The following is a 20,122-nucleotide window of genomic DNA, read 5'->3' on the forward strand; positions in this document are numbered from 1 at the left end:
GGGATCTGCAACATTTAACAAAGAACATAGAACAGTACAGCACAGTACAGGCCCTTTGGCCCACGATGTTGTACCGACCTATTATCCTACTGTTAAGATCAAAGATACCCTGCATACCCTTCGTTTTACTATCATCCATGTGCCTATCCAAGAGTTGCTTAAATGTCCCTAATGTATCTGACTCTTCTACGACCGCTGGCAGTGCATTCCATGCACCCATCATTCTCTGTGTAAAGATCCTACCTCTGACATCTCCCCTATACCTTCCTCCAATTACCTTAAAATTATGTCCCCTTGTGATAGTCATTTCCACCCTGGGAAAAAGTCTCTGGCTATCCACTCTATCTATGCCTCTCATCATCTTGTACACCTCTATCAAGTCACCTTTCACCATTCTTCGCTCCAATGAGAAAAGCCCTCACTCCCTCAACCTTTCCTCATAAGACCTGCCCTCCAGTCCAGGCGGCATCCTGGTAAATCTCCTCTGCACCCTCTCTAAAGCTTCCTCATCCTTCCTATAATGAGGCAACCAGAACTGAACACAATATTCCAAGTGTTCCAAGAAGTATTCCAAGAAGGAATCTTGTCACAAAATAGATTGCTAACTTTCTTTTAAAATATTTCTTCGTTGTTGAATTCTGTTAATTTTCTGCTGTTACCTTTTAAGTCGAAACAAAGAAAGTCAATGCTTGCTTGTGTATAGGTTATGTTATAAAATAGGAAGTAGCTCTTGCCACTAGATCATGCCATAAGTAAAAACACTGCTAACACTACACTAGTTGTCAGGCAATTCTACAACTCAGTTGGCTGCCAATTGTCAACCTTCCCGCATCACATGAAGAACCCCACTTTAATCACTCCATACAATACTTCATGTATTAGGTGCACAATGCAGCTGGAAAGAGATAGTAGGGAGTGAAAGATTTACAATGAACATTTATGAGTTTAGAACACTGGCATTGTGAGACAGATCTCAAATCTGTTCAACATATGGAAAATCTGAGAAAGTTTGCATGTTTACACTTTGTTTTGAGGACTGTAAATGCCTACTTAAGTTTTGTTCTGGCAAATGTATTACTGTACAATCCAAATAACATTTCTTTCTTTAAAAAAATGAATTCATTCAACAAATCCTCCCATTGGTTTATGGCAGATTTGGATAACTGGTGTGGAAAATTACTTAGAGATGCACATCCCCTTGCCTTTATCTCTGATTTCCAACCCTCACCCACTTTTGTGGTTGGTAGAGAGATAGTGGGAACTGCTGATGCTGGAGAATCTGAGATAACAAGGTGTAGAGCTAGATGAACACAGCAGGCCAAGCAGCATCAGAGGAGCTGGAAAGCTGACGTTTTGGGTCGAGACCCTTCTTCCTACCCTGGTTGGTAGGCTTGGTACTTTGGCCAATGTGAGTGTTTGAATGCCAGTGAGGAAACCATAAAAGTATCATTTTCCCAGGAGGCTGCTGTAATGAAATGTCCATTCTTCCTACCTTGGTTGGTAGGCTTGGTACTTTGGCCAATGTGAGTGTTTGAATGCCAGTGAGGAAACCATAAAAGTATCATTTTCCCAGGATGCTGCTGTAATGAAATGTCCAATTTAAAAGCTGCCTGATTGGTGCTGGTGTCCAGTGATTTAAGAACACTAGCAAGGAAGGGTAGCAACATAGGGGCAGGGCTAAGTCATTCAGCCTACAATGGAGTTTATTGGAAATGAGCCTGAAGCAAGCCTTCTCTGTATGTGTATTATGAAAAATGTGGAGTAGAATGCTGTATGTACATTTTTAGATCGCTGTATTGTTGTCTTTCTCCATCTCCCGTCTTAACTTCTAAGGTCAGCCACTGTGTGTTTCCATCCATCTAAACAGGAGAGATGTTAAAGAATGACAAATGGAAGTGTAATCTAATGGACGAAGGAATTTTGTACAGTAGGGAAAGGTAACCGGATAGCTTGTTAGAGTAAGCAAGGCAGTGCTGGAGACAGGTTGAAGAAAAACAGAGGGTGGTTGTTGATGTGGGAGCTAGGGGAGAAAAAGTCACATTATTCAAAATAATTGAGATCGGATCTCAAAAGCGTATGTAAGGAAATTTAGATATAGCGACGCTGGAAGGAGTCCTGAGATAAAATGTACTTGTCATATACCTGGGAGAGTGTGGGGAAAAGCCCTCTGATTGGCATTTATGGTGAAGAACAGGGTAGTAGGTGTGTGATGTGCACAGAGTAGGTGGAGTGAGTGCAGGAAACAGAGACAGGGTGGTGTTGCAGCAGATTTTAAATTCTGTCCATTGTTTAGTATAATAGAAAGACTGTCCCTCAGTGGTGATCCTAGAAAACGTATAATATCTAAAATAGGTAATAATTTTCTCCATTTGCATGGCCACTGGAGGGTTTTTTGTCTTGGGTGAAATATAAACTTTAAAATGTGTTAGACCAGAATATGGTAGTCTCCTGCAACTCCAACCTTCCCTAGCTCAGGCCCATCATTGTGGTCATGCACACGCATTAGGCTCACTGATCTTTGGATGTGTAATGACTTGCTACATAAAAATTAACCAGTCTTCAACCACCAGAAGAAAAAACACAAACGTTAAGAACCATTGGAGTAAACTAAAAAGTCTTCAAATTGCGGAAAGAAGACATATTTTGTTGAAACCTTACTATCTTGTACTCGTCAGGACTAATTAAATTCAGAGATTTAAAATTTAAACAAACTTGGCAGTTGACTGTCAGTCATCATCTATCTGGTGCATTCTCCCTGGAAATGCCTCTGCAAATCAAAGTCAACTTTTCAAACAATCAGCACTCTCTTCTCATTAAATATTGTTTTCCATTCATATTCAAATGTGTTGTCAATAATTGTAATGAATGTGTTGAAAATCGTCGATAGAATGTGCCTATTTTCAGCAATACTGAAGATCTATAGTATCAAACTAATTTAAAAAGCTTTTATTTGAAAGGACCCTCATAGAAGTTGTGTAATCTTGCATGGGCAGCAATGTCTTGATCACATTAGGCTGCAAACAGATGCCAAATATGCACATGCAACATGGATGTTCGCAAATAAAAAATGTTGAACATAGGTTGGAAAAGAAAATGATCATGTATTGCCCTCAAAAATACCTGCACGAAGGTTAATTTGGATCATAAACAAAATCAAACCTCACTGCATCATATGGTCTGTGCATACATGATTGTGTCATGTATATAAAAACAGAAACTCAAACAAGAAAATTGATGCAATGAATTGAAATATATAGACTCTTTCTCCAACAGTATAAATAAGTTTCAAGGGTACAAAAATAGCTTACAGATAGGATTAGTTGGAGTATTGTGGAATATATCATTTTAATGCAATATTTCTATTAGAAACTTGCTTTCAACAAAAATTTCTATAACGGCATAGAAGTTTGGACAAAGTTGATTTTTTTTTGTTTTATGAAAGGAGTATTGTTGATTCATTGCATTTGTATCTTCTTGTTAAAACTTAAATGATATTTTATAGCTACATTACATAAGTTTGATAAACATGTTCAATAACTCATTAGTTCTGATTTCTTGCTCCTTTCTATGAAGTCTGAGCTAATCAGTTGCAAGAAATTTGCATCTGAACAGGAGTGATGCTGATGTGTGATGAATAGAGGTGCAACCTGATGGACAGTGGAAAGTTAGATGCAGTGTATATTGCTGAATCTTTTGTGGCACTGTTCAATTGGTTAGATGGATATTCTCCTTTTTGAAGGAAACGCTATTGTAATTACTCAAAATAGTTTCAAAGATCTCTGGGATTACTCCACAGCTGTAAATACTGAATTGCACATACCAGTCTTCTTAAGACCCTACCAAACTGCCAGATGTGTGTCACCTAGTTAAAAGAAAAATAAGAAACTATGAACACATCTTGTACAGCAAGTAGTAGCAATGCAAGCCGGAAAATTAGACCCTGCCCAACAGTTATTAGCAGTATTACCCCATGACTAAGATTTGCCCTCATTGACTCCCTTTTTAAGAGGGCTGATCTACAGATCATAGAGTCACTGCCTTTGTCTGTCTTCCTCCTTTTTAAAGTGCCGTTGTTTTGAACTTTTCTTTCCCCAAAGTTCCAAAACAATACAACAGATTATAAGATAGCAATTGTTGCTCCTAGAATTGGAGGAAATCAGCTCCAAGACTGCAAATACCTCGAGAAAGGAGCAGCTCTTACAGCCACGTTTTTTCCTGTCCTCCATCTTAGATTACCCAGAATCCTTTTCTGGGTATTGTATTGCAGGTATTGTAGCCTGGAAGCTGAATGACACTTATGCACTTCAGTGTAACACCCTTAGTTAATTTCAGGTGTAAACTAGCATAGGCAGGCTGGGGAAGAGAAAGTTCCTAGCAGAAATAAACCCTCCCTGGTTTAACTGGTTTATTTGTGGTGTGCACTGGTTTGATTTCAAAGTCAATCTGTCAGAAATTGGCAGATCAGATCCAGATCCAGATTTATTTTCAGTTCTGAGTGCAAAATATCCAGCGGACAAGCTAGAAATGCCTTGAAGGATGCAGATTTTTCAAAATAAAATATTTTGTGTTTAAGATGATGGTCTCTCTTTAAGGTTTCAAAATCTAATTGTGGTTAAGTGAACAGAACTTAATCAATTAATGTTTAATTGCTTTTTAAAATGAGATTGTTAACATTATTTCTTGATTCCTAGGCTATTAATATTTTGATTCTGCTGTGAATAAGGTATTTTATATTTGTAAAGTATTTGCCAGTACATTTCAGAATTCTAGAATTTCCTCTTTTAAAGTTTATTCAAACAAATTATTTGTATGTGAGCCAATATGTTGAAAGAAATGTATTTGTCTAAGTTAACTGAGATAAGTGTATATGTTTCCTGTACCAATGTGATAGGAACTGTGTATACATGTACTGATTTATAAATTACAGGTTCGTCTTGTTATAGTCCGGTTCTAAGGAGAGAAATTGAACATTTGCTGCAATGGTTTATTTTCGGTGTAAATCATCATTGTTGTAGGGACATGCAGAGAATTTTGGGCCACAATCTGTACTCCTGATGTTCCTGGTATATGCAGCATCCGACAAATTTGAGTTGTTGGACCCTAATTGTAATTGATTAACAAACAGATGGAACTTGTTTAACACATGTTTCAGAGCTATTCCAGATCTTTGCCTTTCTGGCTACACCAAAATACCATAGGCATTCACCAGCCTGTGCTCAGTTCCCTTTACTTTGCCCCCACCTATACACCCCTACCCACCCCCCTCCCCCAATCCTATTTGTGGGCATCTTAGCATCACAGCCAGTAAAAGTTGCCCAGGGACCCAACTGCCAAGTTACATCAGATTTGAGGCTGGATCAGTCAACTCATTTTGTAGTGGAATCCTGACAGATTGAATTGCACCCTCATAAGTTTTCAACTGTTGAGTTATGCTTACAGAATTTAGTAAGTACACCTTGGAGTCAGCATGATGTTCACTTCAGTGTTACAGATTGACTTCAGTGCGTGAGACGACAGCTGTAGAGAGAGAAAGCAAGTTGAAGTTTCAGGTTGATGGCTTTTGATCAGAAGTACTCCTGAAAGGTTAGCAACATGAAACATTAATTCTGCTTCTCTCTCTTCAGAGGTGTTACCACTCTGGTGAGTCTTTGCTGCATCTTCTGTTCTTCTTTCAAATTTCCAGCATCTGCAATGTTTAAATTTTGTTTTGTTGCAGATAGTATTTATGAATTAAGTACTTCACAACAAATCTTTGATCCCCTTCATTGTACTATAAACTTCCTGCTTGTACATGTGTGTAATAGCAATCTGTCTGTTACAGAAGAGAAGCTTATGTTGAACAGTTGACTGAATTTCAAAGATGCTGCTGACTTACAGATTTCTGTATCTTGACACTTTTGTTTAGACAAATTGAGGTATTCAGGAGAGCAATGGATGATTAGTTGGATAAAAAATATTGCACAAATGTATGGGGAGAAAGCAAGAGATTGACAAGAGGTAATGATGCTTATTTGAGGAGCTGGTGGAAGCACAGTGAGCTGAAAGTCCTCCTTCTGCACCAGAGAATTCTGTGATTTAATTCTATTTAAACATCAAGATTAATTTTGAACCCTAGTTTATGCTCCAGGAGTCTGAGTTTACTCACTTGGACTGGTAGGAATAGGCTGGCCATGCGTTTAAAATGGTCTCCAAACGCTGCTACTTTAAATGGACCCATGTCCAGCTGGATTCAAGCTGGCTTAGCCAGTAGCCACACTAATCCTTGTAAATTAGGCATCCATGTTGTCAATGGCATCCCATAGGCATATTAACCACTGGCTTAAGCAGGACACAACAAGCAAAAGCTGGCCCACACCATAAGACTGGGCAAAAAAGAAGCAGAGTCTCTAAAACATAAGTTTAAAACTGTCCTTTTTTTGCATAGGATCCCTGCAGTGTGGAAACAGGCCCTTTGGTGCAACAAGTCCACATTGACCCGCAGAGCATCCCACCCAGACCCATCCCCCTTTAACCCGCCTAATCTACACATCCCTGAACACCATGGGAAATTTAGCATGGCCAATCCACCTAGCCTGCACTGTGGGGGGAAACTGGAGCACCCAGTGAAAACCCACACAGACACAGGGAGAATGTGCAAGTTCCATACAGACAGTCGCCCAAGGGTGGAATTGAACCCAGGTTCCAGGTACTGTGAGGCAGCAGTGCTAACCACTGAGTCACTGTGCCACCCCTTTGTAGGTATTGGAAGAGTTGAAATGTCAGGTCTTTTGCTGCCGTAAGCATAACCACTTTTCAAACCATGAGAACTCAGTAAATATTCAAAAAACCTTCGCATCAAATTAAAGCATATGGGATCTTTAATGCTTACCCCATTCTTTTATCTACTCAAATCACACTTCTAGTTAAAATTGACATTTTTGTTAGATTTGGTCACAAATTTCAAGTCACGAACTATTAATAATAGGGTATAAAACAAAATGCTAATATGTCTGTTAATGTCAATTTGAATTGGTAATTCGTTCCAAGTCGAATAATTCCTTTGTTTTCTTTTTAAAAGATTTTGTGCATTAGAACTGTAGCATATTTTGATATTTACCTGACTCAAGATACATTTTGTGTGCTTTTGTTGCAGATGTTCAGTCATTTCATGAAGAAGAGAAAACAGATCTATTGGGCCTTTGGACCTGTATCGTCTACCTTGTATGATCTGACAGGAATTGATACATGGGGTGATGAACTCTCTGTCCTTGACATCTTATGCTCTAGCAAGAAGAAGGAGGTCAGTTACTTTGAAGTACTAACTTTCTGGTAGAAATAGCAATATATGTAATATAACTAAATAGACAGAATTGGCATCAAGTGAATCAACCAGATAACAATGTGCTTATCGTGAGAGAAAATAATATAATGGGTAACCAGAAATGAATTAGAATAGAGGATGAAGCAACGTGAGCAGTCCCAGAAACAGGGAAAATAAAATGTGATTGACAGTTTCTTCTTGAAAATACGGAAACTTTATGTCATGATATACAACAACGATTGATGGTTAATGGTTTGAACGTTAACGCTGATACAACAGGTAAGTGTGTGGACTATAAGAATATGACCATACAGAGGAATAATGAAGTAAATGAAAACAAAACATGACTCCAGAGAACACGAGACACAAATCTCTCTAACTTCTGTATGCACGTTATGATTTTCAGGAATAAATTATAAGATCTGAAGGTCCGCGCTGAAGTGGGAAACCATGAGGGCTAATGTCCACACTTTAGGCCTGGAAACACTTAGTTCTTAAGGAGAGGAAGAGAGGTCGAATACTCACTATCATAAAAAAGTTGCTTGGAGCAGTGCTGATGAATTGCAGGGTTTCCCCTGAGAGTGTGTGGAGTTCTTTGTCCAGAACACAGGAGTGATATCACCAGGCCTCACACCTAGCTTTCACTTTATAAGGGATGCTTGTAAATAATTTCTCTCTGAACTTAGAGTAAGTCTCAGTTCAATTTCCTGGACTTCATAACAGAGTACTTGAAACTATAAATCAGAGTACTGTCTGAGAATTTAAAGCAGTACAGATTGTTTTTTAAAAGAAATCATTTACAAACCAGGGAGCATAATGTCCATTACAGGTAAGGAAACAGGAAATATGAGTTTTAATAAGGAGCAATTGTTTTCATTAGCAAGCAGGTTGATGAAGACAGAATTCAGACTTCTGGCAACAGGCAAAAGAACCAGCAGGGAAATTACAAGGAACATTTTTACAGAGCAAGTCGTTATGATCTGAAATGCTGTTGGAAGCAGATTCACCAGTAATTTTAATCAGGCAATTGAATGAAATGCATTGATATATATACATATATATAAAAAAACATTTTGACAGTGAGAGAGGATTGGCATGGATTTATGCAGCATATATTAAAAGATATTATTTAATAATTTACTTAAGCTGTTCAAATACAACGCAGACCTGCTGAGGGTATTGTCCAGAAATTCCAGATAAGATATCTGGACAGTGAACTTTCACCTCATACTTAAATCTGCCGTTGAGCTATTTGAGGGAGATTTTGGCCTCTGTGGCTTGGGGACATGGAGGATCTGAGGCGGATGGGAAACCATCAGACCTCTGCACTGAGGCCTGGGTTTGTGATAAACCAGAATAGAAATGGTTCATTTGGGAAGGCACCAATCACCTTGAGATGCTTTTTGAAATCATACAGAGGTGAATTTAAGGTTTTAGAAAGAATGCACAAAGCTCCAAACACCTCACCTACAGAAACCTGCCCCGCATGTGGCAGAACTGCAAATTGGATTGGACCTATCAGCCATCTCAGAGCCTAACAAACCAGAATGGAATTTTGTCTTCCCAGATCTAAAGCCAGTCTCACATGATGTGGTGGTAAGTGGTGCTATGCTGCTACTTGAGAGTGAGCACCAATGGTTTCTCCAGTGTAGTCAATTTGAAAGGTTATATTTCAATGTGTCTGTAAGGGCATAATATGCAAAAGGTTAGTGGCAATCTGAATACTCCTGTCACTGCTGTCCCCTACCATCCTCCAGTCCCTCCACCGCCTGACTTCCATAATAATGTGTGCTTCTAAGGAAACTGTCAACAGAAGCTTCATAATGGTGGGTGCCAAAGACCTGTTTATGTGACTGAATACTTGTCCCACGCTGGTTAGAATAGTTTCTGCAGTCCTGGCTGATGAGAAATGGACTCGTTCATGTTCTAACACATAGAGCACATTCTTACTGCTCTTTGCAACTAACAGGACTGGTAAGGTTTAACAACCCTCTTTGGTAGCCTGGGCCTTCAGTGTATGAATGTAAATTGATTACAACAGTGTTGATACATGATTTCCCCCACCAGCTAGCTGGCATTTGCAACATTGCTTCCTCCTTCCTTCATTCGTACACATTTACGTTTGGTGATTTACATTGGTGAATCACTCCTACTAAGCACATGTGGTGTCAATCTCTGAGCTGGGGCTTACAGTGTTCTACTTTCTGAAGTGACATAGTTGCCTGAACAAAGATGAACTTTTAACATGAAACAGAGATGTGTGGCTAATGAAAACAATGTAGCTTGTCATGGAAGCTTTGCCTGACACATGCTGCATGTGAAATCTTTTATTTCTGCAACTTTATCTTATTTGTTAAAATTAAAAATAATAAATTTGTACCTTGAAAGGCAATTACTGATGTGATATCCATGTATTTCACATTAATCCATTGCATCCTTCTCTTGTGCAAGTACTTGCAGTGTAAAATGAAAACCGAAAGGAATGTGAATGCTGTAAATCAAAGAAAAAATAGAAATTCCTGGAAAAGCTCAGCAGGTCTGGCAGCACCTGTGGAGAGAAATCAGAGTTAACGTTTCAGGTCGAGTTCTGAGGAAGGGTCACTGGACCCAAAATGTTAACTCTGATTCCTCTCCACGGATTCTGCCATACCTGCTTTTAAGTGTAAAATGTCCTTTTTAAGATCTGAATTGTAAAAATCTAAGTGGAACACAGCAGGGCACTAACAAAGCAAATTCTCACTTGTTCATTCATGCTGAGTTCCAAACCTTGTATATTAATAAGCACCACAATTACACTATCATTATGTGCATTTCCACAACATGGAATTTCTCCCTCCTCACATACTGCTCTCACTCTTACCAACACCAAATCACCCTTCCTTATCTCCAGCAGACTTGATTTTCAAATGTCCTTCTTGCTAGCCTACTAAGGTCCTTCCTTTACACAAAGCACTTGAAATTTGTTGTCAAAGTCCTATTTATTCCACCTGCCCTCACTTCAATCCCTGCTGACCAACACTGGCTTCCCATTCTCAAGGTGTTAATTTTAATAATGTTCTTATCGTGTATACATTCAGCTGCTTAGCTCCATATGGTGTTCTATGACCTAATGATTGGCATTCCATCCCTTGCCAAACTCCTCTACTTCAGTACTTATTTTTCTCCTCTGTGAAATACATTGTCATGTTTTTTTACATTCTAAGTCCTATGTAAAAGCAAAAATGTTATTGCATATTTTGATATTTCAGGTGTTCAATATGAAAATACAAATGATCCTTGTAAAATTGCAAGTGGTAACAGTAACATTATTTTTGTTCTTATAGGCTCGGAAACTATTAAAGATTACTCCAGTGAAAGAAGTGCTTCATCACAAGTGGACTAATTATGGCTTCAAGTATTTCTTGCTGTGGACTGCACTTTACTTTTTATACACGATCATTTTTACAGTTTGCTGTGTGTACCGTCCTCTTACGCCAGCAGGCCCTGATGGGGACAACATCACTATCATGGTTCCAAAACCACTCAGTGTAAGCACAAATATTAGGATTCCTGTGTAAATGACAGTTTTTCAACTTCCACTATTAATAAAATTAAACAGCCGAATACAGTTGATACAGAAAGAACAATTGTAATGGATTGGATTATCAAAGTTAAATATCATACAGTTCAGAAATTGGAGATACCAGAGCAAATAAACATTTAAAATGTTACAGTTGGATTCGTTGAAGATCTTGTAAAATTTAGATGGCAAGGTCGTTAATTTTACAAAATTATGCTTGTAACTGTTTTTTCTGCAGACACAGTTTTATGAGATTATTGCTAGATATTTTATTCAGAGAATGGAAGCCACTGTGGAAAGGAAGGATACAGGACACCTCAAGGATTCCATAGAAAAAGAGGAAATAGATAGAGCAAGCTCCTAAAATAACTTTTATAGATATTACTCATGTCAGGTTCCCAACTGATGTATTCCATTTTCAGTGTTTTCTTTTCTAAATGCATCCATCCAGGCAAAAACATTTCTCCAGTGTTGCTGCTCTGGAATCATGATCAGCAGTTAGAGGTTATGCCAGTCAAACATACCCCTCCACATTTTGTTCTTTTGTATTTCCTTTTTTATTGTCTTTCTATGTCTTGAGGTAGATTTTGATTGTGCAAAGAGGAAAATAAATGTTGATATACTGGTCACCTATTTTACATCTCTTCTGAAATAGAGATCAAGAAAGATATAAAAGGGGCTGCTGATTTACAATCGCTAATTTAATTCACTATCATCCATATATAACTTTGCTTCTTGGTGCTCCTTTTCTTTGCTCTTTTGATAATATTGCTTTCAATTTTTTTTTAGCCATTACTTTTGATTTATTTTTCTCAGGGCTTTTCTTATTTGATGTTTATGTCCTGGAATTTGCTTTCCTCTCTTGTTTATAGCATTTCATTCTTCATTGTTATTTTGTATCCCTCTGTCTAAGCTATGTCGACTATGTTTCACTGCAATCAGCGATTTGGCTCTGCATCTTCAGCTGAAAATATTTACTAGAATTCTGCTGTAGTTGCCTATGATTCTTGCATTGTTCATCTAGGAATGATGATGGACATGCAGCAAATAATCCATTTTGGATGGGAGTCTTCATATTTAGCACAGTTGCTGGTGGCTGAAGTTAATCCTTGAGGGGCAGGCACAAGCTGTACGTAAAGTTTCCAAATATCATTGTGAGATGGTATTTGGATCAGTTGCCAAGGCAATGGGTGTGGTGGTGCACACCAACCCACAGGTCTCACTTTTCACCTCTTTCGTCAGCTATTGACTCCCAAGTTTGATAGTCAATATTTAGGGCCTTTGTGTCGTATATGCAAGAATCCTTGAAGTGGAGATTTGGGCGTCCCACTGGTCAGCTGACTTGGCCTATCTCACTATAAAGGAGATCTCAGGTGTAAGATTTATCTCTTCTAATCTGTGGACATGCCCAAGCCAACAAAGCCTCCTGTGTTTGATGAGTGCTAGCAAATTCGGGAGTTCTGCCTTTGACATAACTGTCACATTTACGATTTTGTCCTTCAGATTAACAGCAAAGGTGAAAATCCTTCAGTTTCTTTCTTTGACAGTTGTGGATTTCTGTGTTTCACAGCTTGATAACAAGGTGCTGAGAACACAGGTCTTATAAATAAGCAGCTCTGTCCCAAGGATCAGTTTGATGTTATTCCATGTGCATTTCATGAGTCGATCAAAGGTAGTAGTTGCTTTTTGTCAGTATGTCAAGTTCTGTATCAAGGGAAAGTTGTCTGGCATTGTGGCTGTGAGATAGCAGAATTTGGTAATCTCCTCCAGCATGATGTTATTTTGTGTAATCCGAGGTGGAAATGCACCATGTATAATTATATTAAACATTGCTTGTAGTTCATTGTAACATTGCATTTTTGAAAATCTCAGTGAACTTTTAATTTTTATTTTATTTTATTAACCTACTTTTCTAATCAGCCTGTTCAGAGATGTTATTATACTCCTCTGGAACAGGTGACACTTGAACCTGGGCCTCCCATTGCAGAAGTAGGGACACTGCGACTACGCCACAACTTTTATAGTGTATTCTAAACTTGTAGCTCCAATTTGAAACCTGTTCTGTCACTTTTTTTCTTCATGGGATGTCCATGTCCCAAGTAAAGTCAGCATTTCTTGTTCAACTTAATTGCCCATGAGAAGGTAGTGATGAGCTGCCTTCTCGAATATAACTCAGTGGGTTACAAGGCAATTTTATGTTCAGCTAATTCTCACAATCTAAAGCCAAATACTGCAAGGCTGGAAATTTGAAGTACAAACAGAAAATGCTAGAGATACTCAAAAAGGTTAGACAGCATCTGTGGAGTGAGAAACAGAGTAATATTTCAAGTTTGGCTAATCTACATATTTAAAGAAGAACTTCACTGGATTCTGACAGGTGTTTTTGCCATCTGCTCAGAATAACCAGTTATAATTGATGACTGCGGGAGGGGAGCAGAATGCTGAAGGTTAAGTCTTTCCAGTGGGTTATACTGCTCACCCATCCATGCCTGATCATCTTGTTCTCTGCTTTGCTAGGGTGCTGCAATGAATCCACTATCTGTAGTTAATACTTCCTGAAATGTTATCCCGTACTTTAAAACTATCCTCTCCTTTTTCGTTATGAGATTCTCAGCATTGACTGCTAATACCAACTGTGAAGGGTAAAATACACTGAATTGTCTATTAGTCACTATTATCGCTAATCTTTCCTCAATAAGCTCACTAATTTTCATTGACCTCAATTATCTACTCACTTTCCTATCACCCACAGCAAGCTGTTTATTAATGATCTTAACAGACAAAAATGGCCTCTCTCCTGTCTTTTTGATAATGTCATTAACAGATTTTAAATGGAGAAAGTGGATGAGATAGGATTAAACAGTTAAGAATTCACAAATCTAACTCCAGCTGTATACCAGCAACCTTTTATTCAATATTAACCAAAACTATCAAAGATCAAGAACTTAACCTCCCACCCTTGCATTCCCACCACCATTATTGTCAAGCACTATAGAAACAAATTTATGGGAAAAGTCTATGGTGTTACCATTTTTTGATCTCACATGTAGAATTCTCTATATTTAAAGTGTTACTTTTAATTATCTATTCCTCCTGCTTTTGGTTTCCATCTTTATTAATTGCTTGAAATTTCTGGGCTAGAAGAAGTGAAAATGGAATAAGGACAGCTCTTCCTTTGAATATTACTGGACTAAATAAACTATGAACAATTATTACTGATGAAGCATTAAAGATTCTAATTCTGATTGTGGACTCTTATTATTGCAGGAAGCTTATGCTTCTGCTGAAGATTTTGCTCGATTAGCAGGGGAAATTCTGACTGTTGTGGGTGCTGTTCTGATCCTAGTTACTGAGGTATGTAAATCACCGTGCTGGCTTAAAGACATACATTGATGATTATCCCCACACTTCATTGTTTTGTGTGTAAATTCTACAGAAATATAGTGCAGAGGAGATGAATCTGATATACTTATTATGGAATTGTCACTGACTTCTGTTTGGACTGGGAACTTGCTGGCCAGGATTCAATTGCCTTCTTCACAGGATTAGATCACAAGATTTCAGGTTGGGAAAATTACTTTAAATGCAGGACTGTATGCAGGTTGCTGTCTCCCTTTCTAGTGGTAGACAACCACTGGGAAGTCATGAGGGTTATTTCTGGGATGTTGAGACCAATACGGCTCAAGTGGCTTTCTGTGAGAGCATCATATTGAATCTCCTGATGGCCACAGGATATATGTTAGTTGTCGGACAGGAGTGTTCTTTCAGGGTAATGAAGCACCACCCTTAGGATAGGAACTTAAACAAAACTCCATACACTGCCTGAAATCCATGGACCCCACTGTAACACACTGGACGAGCCATAAAAATACAGTGGCTGTAACAGCAGGTCAGAGGCTAGGAATCCCACAATGAGTAAATCACCTCCTAAATCCCCAAAGCCTGCCTGTCTGCTATCTACAAAACGTAAGTCATGAGTGTGATTGAATACTCCCCACTTGCCTGGATGGGTGCAGCTCCAGCATCACTCAAGAAGCTTGACACCATTCAGGACAAAGCAGCCCGCTTAATTGCACCACATCCACAAGCATCTACTCCTTCCACCACCAAAACTCAGTGGCAGCAGTATGTACCATCTGCAAGATGCACTGCAGAAATTTACAAAGGCTTCATAAGCAGTACCTTCTAAACCCACGACCACTACCATCTAGAAGGACAGGGATTTAAGATACATGGGAACACCACCACCTACTGGTTGCCTTCCAAGCCACTCACCAATCTGACTTGAATAGTATTGCTGTTCCTTCAGTGTTGCTGGGTCAAAATCCTGGAACTCCCTCTCCAACATCATTGTATGTCTACCTATACCAAATGGACTGCAGCAGTTCAAGAAGCCAGTTCACCACTACTGTCTCTTGCACAACTTGAGATGGTGTAAAAATGATGCTCAGCCAGCAACACCCACATGTCATGAATAATTTTTTAAAAATATTCCGTACCTTTAAAACTGACAATAGCCTTACCTCTTGATGACACACTTCTGGTTTAATTGCAACATCACCAACCACAACCAGCTAACTGAGCTGATTGGTGCAGTCTCAAATTTCAATGTTCTGTGGAAAGTCTGGATAGGCCTCAACTGCTTAAGCACAGGCCATGTGAACATGAGGAACAATTAAATTGTGACTGTGGTCATCCACGTCAGACCATTGTCTATATACTGAACCCCTGCTACTCAGCCCATTACTGGTGGAATTAGAATGCTTGCACTGCATCAGCTGAAGCTTTTGAATGGATTGTTAACCACAATTTCAAATTCTGACTGCTTCACAGAGTATACAATGACTACTGCTGTATGTCCTGGTTTGCCTTCTCTCCCCCAAACAATAAGGGCTGCAAAATTTAGTTATGTAGCAACCTTACTTGTGGTATAATAGTTACCACTTTGGATTCATACATTTCTGGTGAGAGTTGCACTGAATAACATCCTGGTCAGAGTGTTAGTATGGCCACACGATGTCCACTCCTAATGTATGCAGAGTAGACAGACAGTGATGACAGTCAGTGCATTATGTCAATTTTATGCCAACATTGCCATTTTGGAGCTCAGCATTCCAACTGAAAATTTTCCTTAAACTTGCACAGCTAAATATAGAGTCAGTAGCATGAAGAAATTCAATATGATCATGGCTGATTCTCCAACTCAATGCTACACTCTAGCTCTCTTATTGTCTGGAAATTTATCTATTTCTTTCTTAGATGTATTCAGTGACTTGGCATCCATAGGCATCTGGGGTGGAGAATTCTAAATGTTCACCACTTTCTAACTGCAGGAATCTCTACTCCTCTCAGTCCTAAATGGCCTGTCCCGAATTCTGCAACCACGGCCGTTTGTTCCAAAAGTGCCTGACAGGGGAAACATCATCCCTGCATCAAGCTCTGTCAGAATTTAATATATTTCACCGAGACTTCCCCTCATTCTTCTAAACCCCATTGAATACAGATCTAGTTGACTCAACCTTTCTACGGATGACAATCCTGCTTTTTCCAGGAATTAGTCTGGTGAACCTCACTGTACTCCCTCTCTGGTAAATATATCTGTTAGGTAAGGAGACCAAAACTGGATTCCAGGTATGGTGTCACCAAGGCCTTGTACTGTTGCAGTGAGACTTTCTTGTTCCTAAACTCAAATCCTCTTGCGATTAAGGTCAACGTATCCGTTGCCTTCCTAACTACGTGCTGTGCGCTTCCTAACTACATGCCTTCTTTCAATGACTGGTGTACATGGACACCCATAGCCCTTTGTAAATCAACTTATCCCTAATCTATCACTATTTAACTAATGTTACCATGCATTTACATACTCAGCCTATCAAAATTATCTTGAAGCTTCTTTAAATTCTATGCACAACTCACAATCCCACCTAGTTTTGTGTCATCAGCAAACATAGAAATATTACATTTGATTCTCTTATCCAAATCATTGATGCATATAGTGAATGGCTGGAGCTTAAGCACTGACTGCTTCAGTACCCCACTAGTCACTGCCTTTCAATCAAACTTCACTACTCTCGTCCCGACTCTCTCTCTGTCTGATAACCAATTCTCAGTCCATATCAGCATATTACCCACAATCCCATGTGTTTTAAGTTTGCACACTGACCTGTTTTGTGGGAGCTTATCAAAAAATTTCTGAAAATCCAAAGATATCTCATTCACTAGCTTTCTGTCATTTGTTCTACCAGTTATATTGTCATTAAAATTCTAGTAGGTTTGTCAGACTGAGTGAGTGATATGCCTCATGCTGAAGGATGTTGTCATGACTTCAAGGATTCTACTCAGACGACATGCTCTCAGACATGGGGATTGTATCCTGGTGAAGCTGCCAGTCTTACATTACTGCAGCATCTGAATGGGCATGGCAGCCTTGAACATCCACTCCCCATCCTTAATAGGATGGCCAGTGTGGCAGTGGCCAATTAAGAGGCTGCCTGCATAAAGGTGGTGCTGGTGGACACACTGGCACCATGGGCAGTTTCAGGATCCTAATATGACCTTGATGTCAAGGCCCTGATTACCCTTGGAAAATCAACTCTATTAAATCTGTTTCTCTTTCCACAGTTGCATCAAGACCCGCTGAATTTTTGCACCATTGCCAGTTAACTAATTTATTTTCATTTTTCTTGTCCATTATTTAGGATATAACGAAATGACCCAGTCCCAGAGATGGTGAATCTTGAGATGGGATGGTAACTTAATGATGTGGGGGCAGCTTGTCAGAACTTTGTCACTGTCCTGTCCCAACCTGAGTTTACTTCCAGATAGGAAGGCCCAAGCTCCAGTTTCCTGTCCTGGCCCCAATGAACGCCCCTAAGAGGTCATTTAATGATCAATTCACTTGTTTGTGCACGATTGAGGAACTGGACTAGGCCGGTGGGAGTGGATGCTGAGAAACTCCATCCTCCCAATTTAGTCCCTTGCTCCACCTCCCTTAATCCCAGACCCCTGTCTGCAGTCCCAAAGTACTTACCAGAGAATTCATTATTCATTTTGAAGTAGTATCATGGGAGCTTTCCAATCCACCTTAACAGGCAAAGATGATACCAGCTTAGATCCCAACGACAGCATTGCAGTGTACTTAAGGGTATATTCAAATTCACAGCACTGAGGAAAAATATTAAAGCTAAGTTCCTGCTTCTGAGAAAAGTTGAGCCCTTTAACTAAAAAAACACCAGAGATTATGGTAATTATAACCATATTTTTGTGAAGTATATATGATTTCTCTCTTTTAATTTTGAACTCTATTTTGGATATTACAAAATTTGTCAGTGCAAACATGTGAACAGTATTTTTTTCTCTCCTTTCAATTTGCTTGTTTTGGTGTTGGCTCCTCTTTAATCACAGTTTTTTTTGAGTGGTCATTAGTACTTAGGAATTTCTTTCTGTCTTATTTGGCCACTTACATTGATTTTATTTCATACATTAATGACCAGTCAGTTCTGATTTGCTACCATTTTACTTTGACCTGATCAGCAAATATGGTAACAAAACTGACAAACAGGATTTGTGCACTTCATATTGGACGTTCAATACATTTTAGATAGATGGATGTGTACACTTTCGGGAAAACTAACGTAAAATTGATTAGTTCACTTCCTTGGAATTAAGGTCTTTTTTCCATCCAAGAATAATTCCTCTGTCTTATTTGATCTGCATTGTTTAGAATGCAGTTATCTACATAAAAGTAGTTCACAAAATTTATCATGATATATCAACTCATTATCTTTTCAGATTCCACGACTGATTCACATAGGGCCAGCAAAATATTTTGGGAACACTGTAACTGGAGGTCCTTTTCACATTACAATGTAAGATATTTAAATTGAATATTTATTCTTTTCTGTTCTGATTCAGTTCACAATGGTTTTATTGCATTATGATTACTTTGCTATTACAATAATTTATGTTATAATTTAACAGTAATATTTTAAGAATTTTATACATGAAAGCAGTACTAAATCTGAGAATACTTGACTTGTGCTAATCAAAGTCTGTGCTAATTTAATTAAGATTTTCCTATTCACAGTGTCTTCCTCCAAGTAACAAAGTGATTGCAAAGTTCCATTTTCGTTGTGTTATCTTAAAATGGAGCCAGACCTGTGTAGTTGAATCTGTTATTGTTTATTAAGTTGAATTAAAAAACTAAAATATTGATTTGCTTAAACAAAAAACATTATGTTCTTTGAAAAAAGACTTAATATGTATTAAATGAGTTGAAACTGAATAAATTCTATTGTCAATTCCATCTCAGCAACATAATGAACATGGGAATTTTAATAATGATTAATAATTACTAATTACTATTAGTAATAATTGAAATTAATAATGTTTGTAGCATGTGTAGAGAATAGTCCACTTGTTTACCATTTTAAAAAGTTTTGGAGGGAAAACAGAAGATTTTCCCTTTGAGAAAGGTCCAGATACCCCCATTGAGGTGAGAAGCATAAGTCCAGAGAATTTGCCGACATCATGATCTCCTTCCCAACAATGCTTGATTATGCTATTTTTGCAGTAGGGTTAGCTGAAGTCAGGCCTACTAGTTCCAGAAGCAAATTTGAGACAGAATGGATGCTGTGGCAAGGAGTTTCCATTCACTAGGGCATTGGCTCACTTTATGGGTAATAGTGAGGACCTTGATTCTTACTTCCCACCCATAGTCCCAGCTCTCGTCACCTGCCCTCCCTATAAACCCCACCCCTTTCCTACTCAAACACCATGCCCATGCAGCCAGTATCCACTAGATGCAGAACTCAGAAACAACAATGGGAAGACTTTGGAAATTATTAAAATAAAGAAAATAATTTTAAAAATCATTATCCTATTTAAAATCATGAAACTATCAATACAATCTGTAATTCAAAATCAACTTGCAGGCTCATAGAACAGTTAACGTAAATAAATTTCAGTCTCTTTCACAGCTGTGGCAACAATCCATCTAGCTGAATCAGTGAAGTTTGGGCTTCAGTCAAGCATTGATAATGAGATTCCATTACACGTTGTGTCATTAAAATCTTCAAGGACATTCAAAGAACTTAGCCATTTGTTCAAGCCTTGAAGCATGGCTAAAGATGTCTGACCTCTTATTCAGAGAGAAAAACAATCATGGTGTAACAATTGACATAGTCTAATCTGAATTTCAATATTCTTCTGTATAGCCAGATATTTGCCATTTTCACCAAACTAGTCAATTTAATGATAAATTT

At 38.5% G+C, this 20,122-nt stretch overlaps 1 protein-coding gene across 1 annotated transcript in view; it reads left to right on the top strand.

Annotated features, from left to right (window-relative positions):
• Positions 1-20,122, top strand: part of LOC109923958 (transient receptor potential cation channel subfamily V member 5-like) — a 123,928-nt gene that overhangs the window by 83,070 nt on the left and 20,736 nt on the right. Inside the window, exons 7-10 of the mRNA XM_048604609.1 lie at positions 7,133-7,279; positions 10,624-10,827; positions 14,127-14,213; positions 18,651-18,727. Of these exons, the coding sequence (XP_048460566.1) occupies positions 7,133-7,279; positions 10,624-10,827; positions 14,127-14,213; positions 18,651-18,727 (515 nt within the window). The remainder of the gene's footprint in view (positions 1-7,132; positions 7,280-10,623; positions 10,828-14,126; positions 14,214-18,650; positions 18,728-20,122) is intronic.

Source organism: Rhincodon typus, chromosome 13 (assembly GCF_021869965.1).
Source record: "Rhincodon typus isolate 14 chromosome 13, sRhiTyp1.1, whole genome shotgun sequence".
In the NCBI taxonomy this organism is placed as follows: Eukaryota; Metazoa; Chordata; class Chondrichthyes; order Orectolobiformes; family Rhincodontidae; genus Rhincodon; species Rhincodon typus.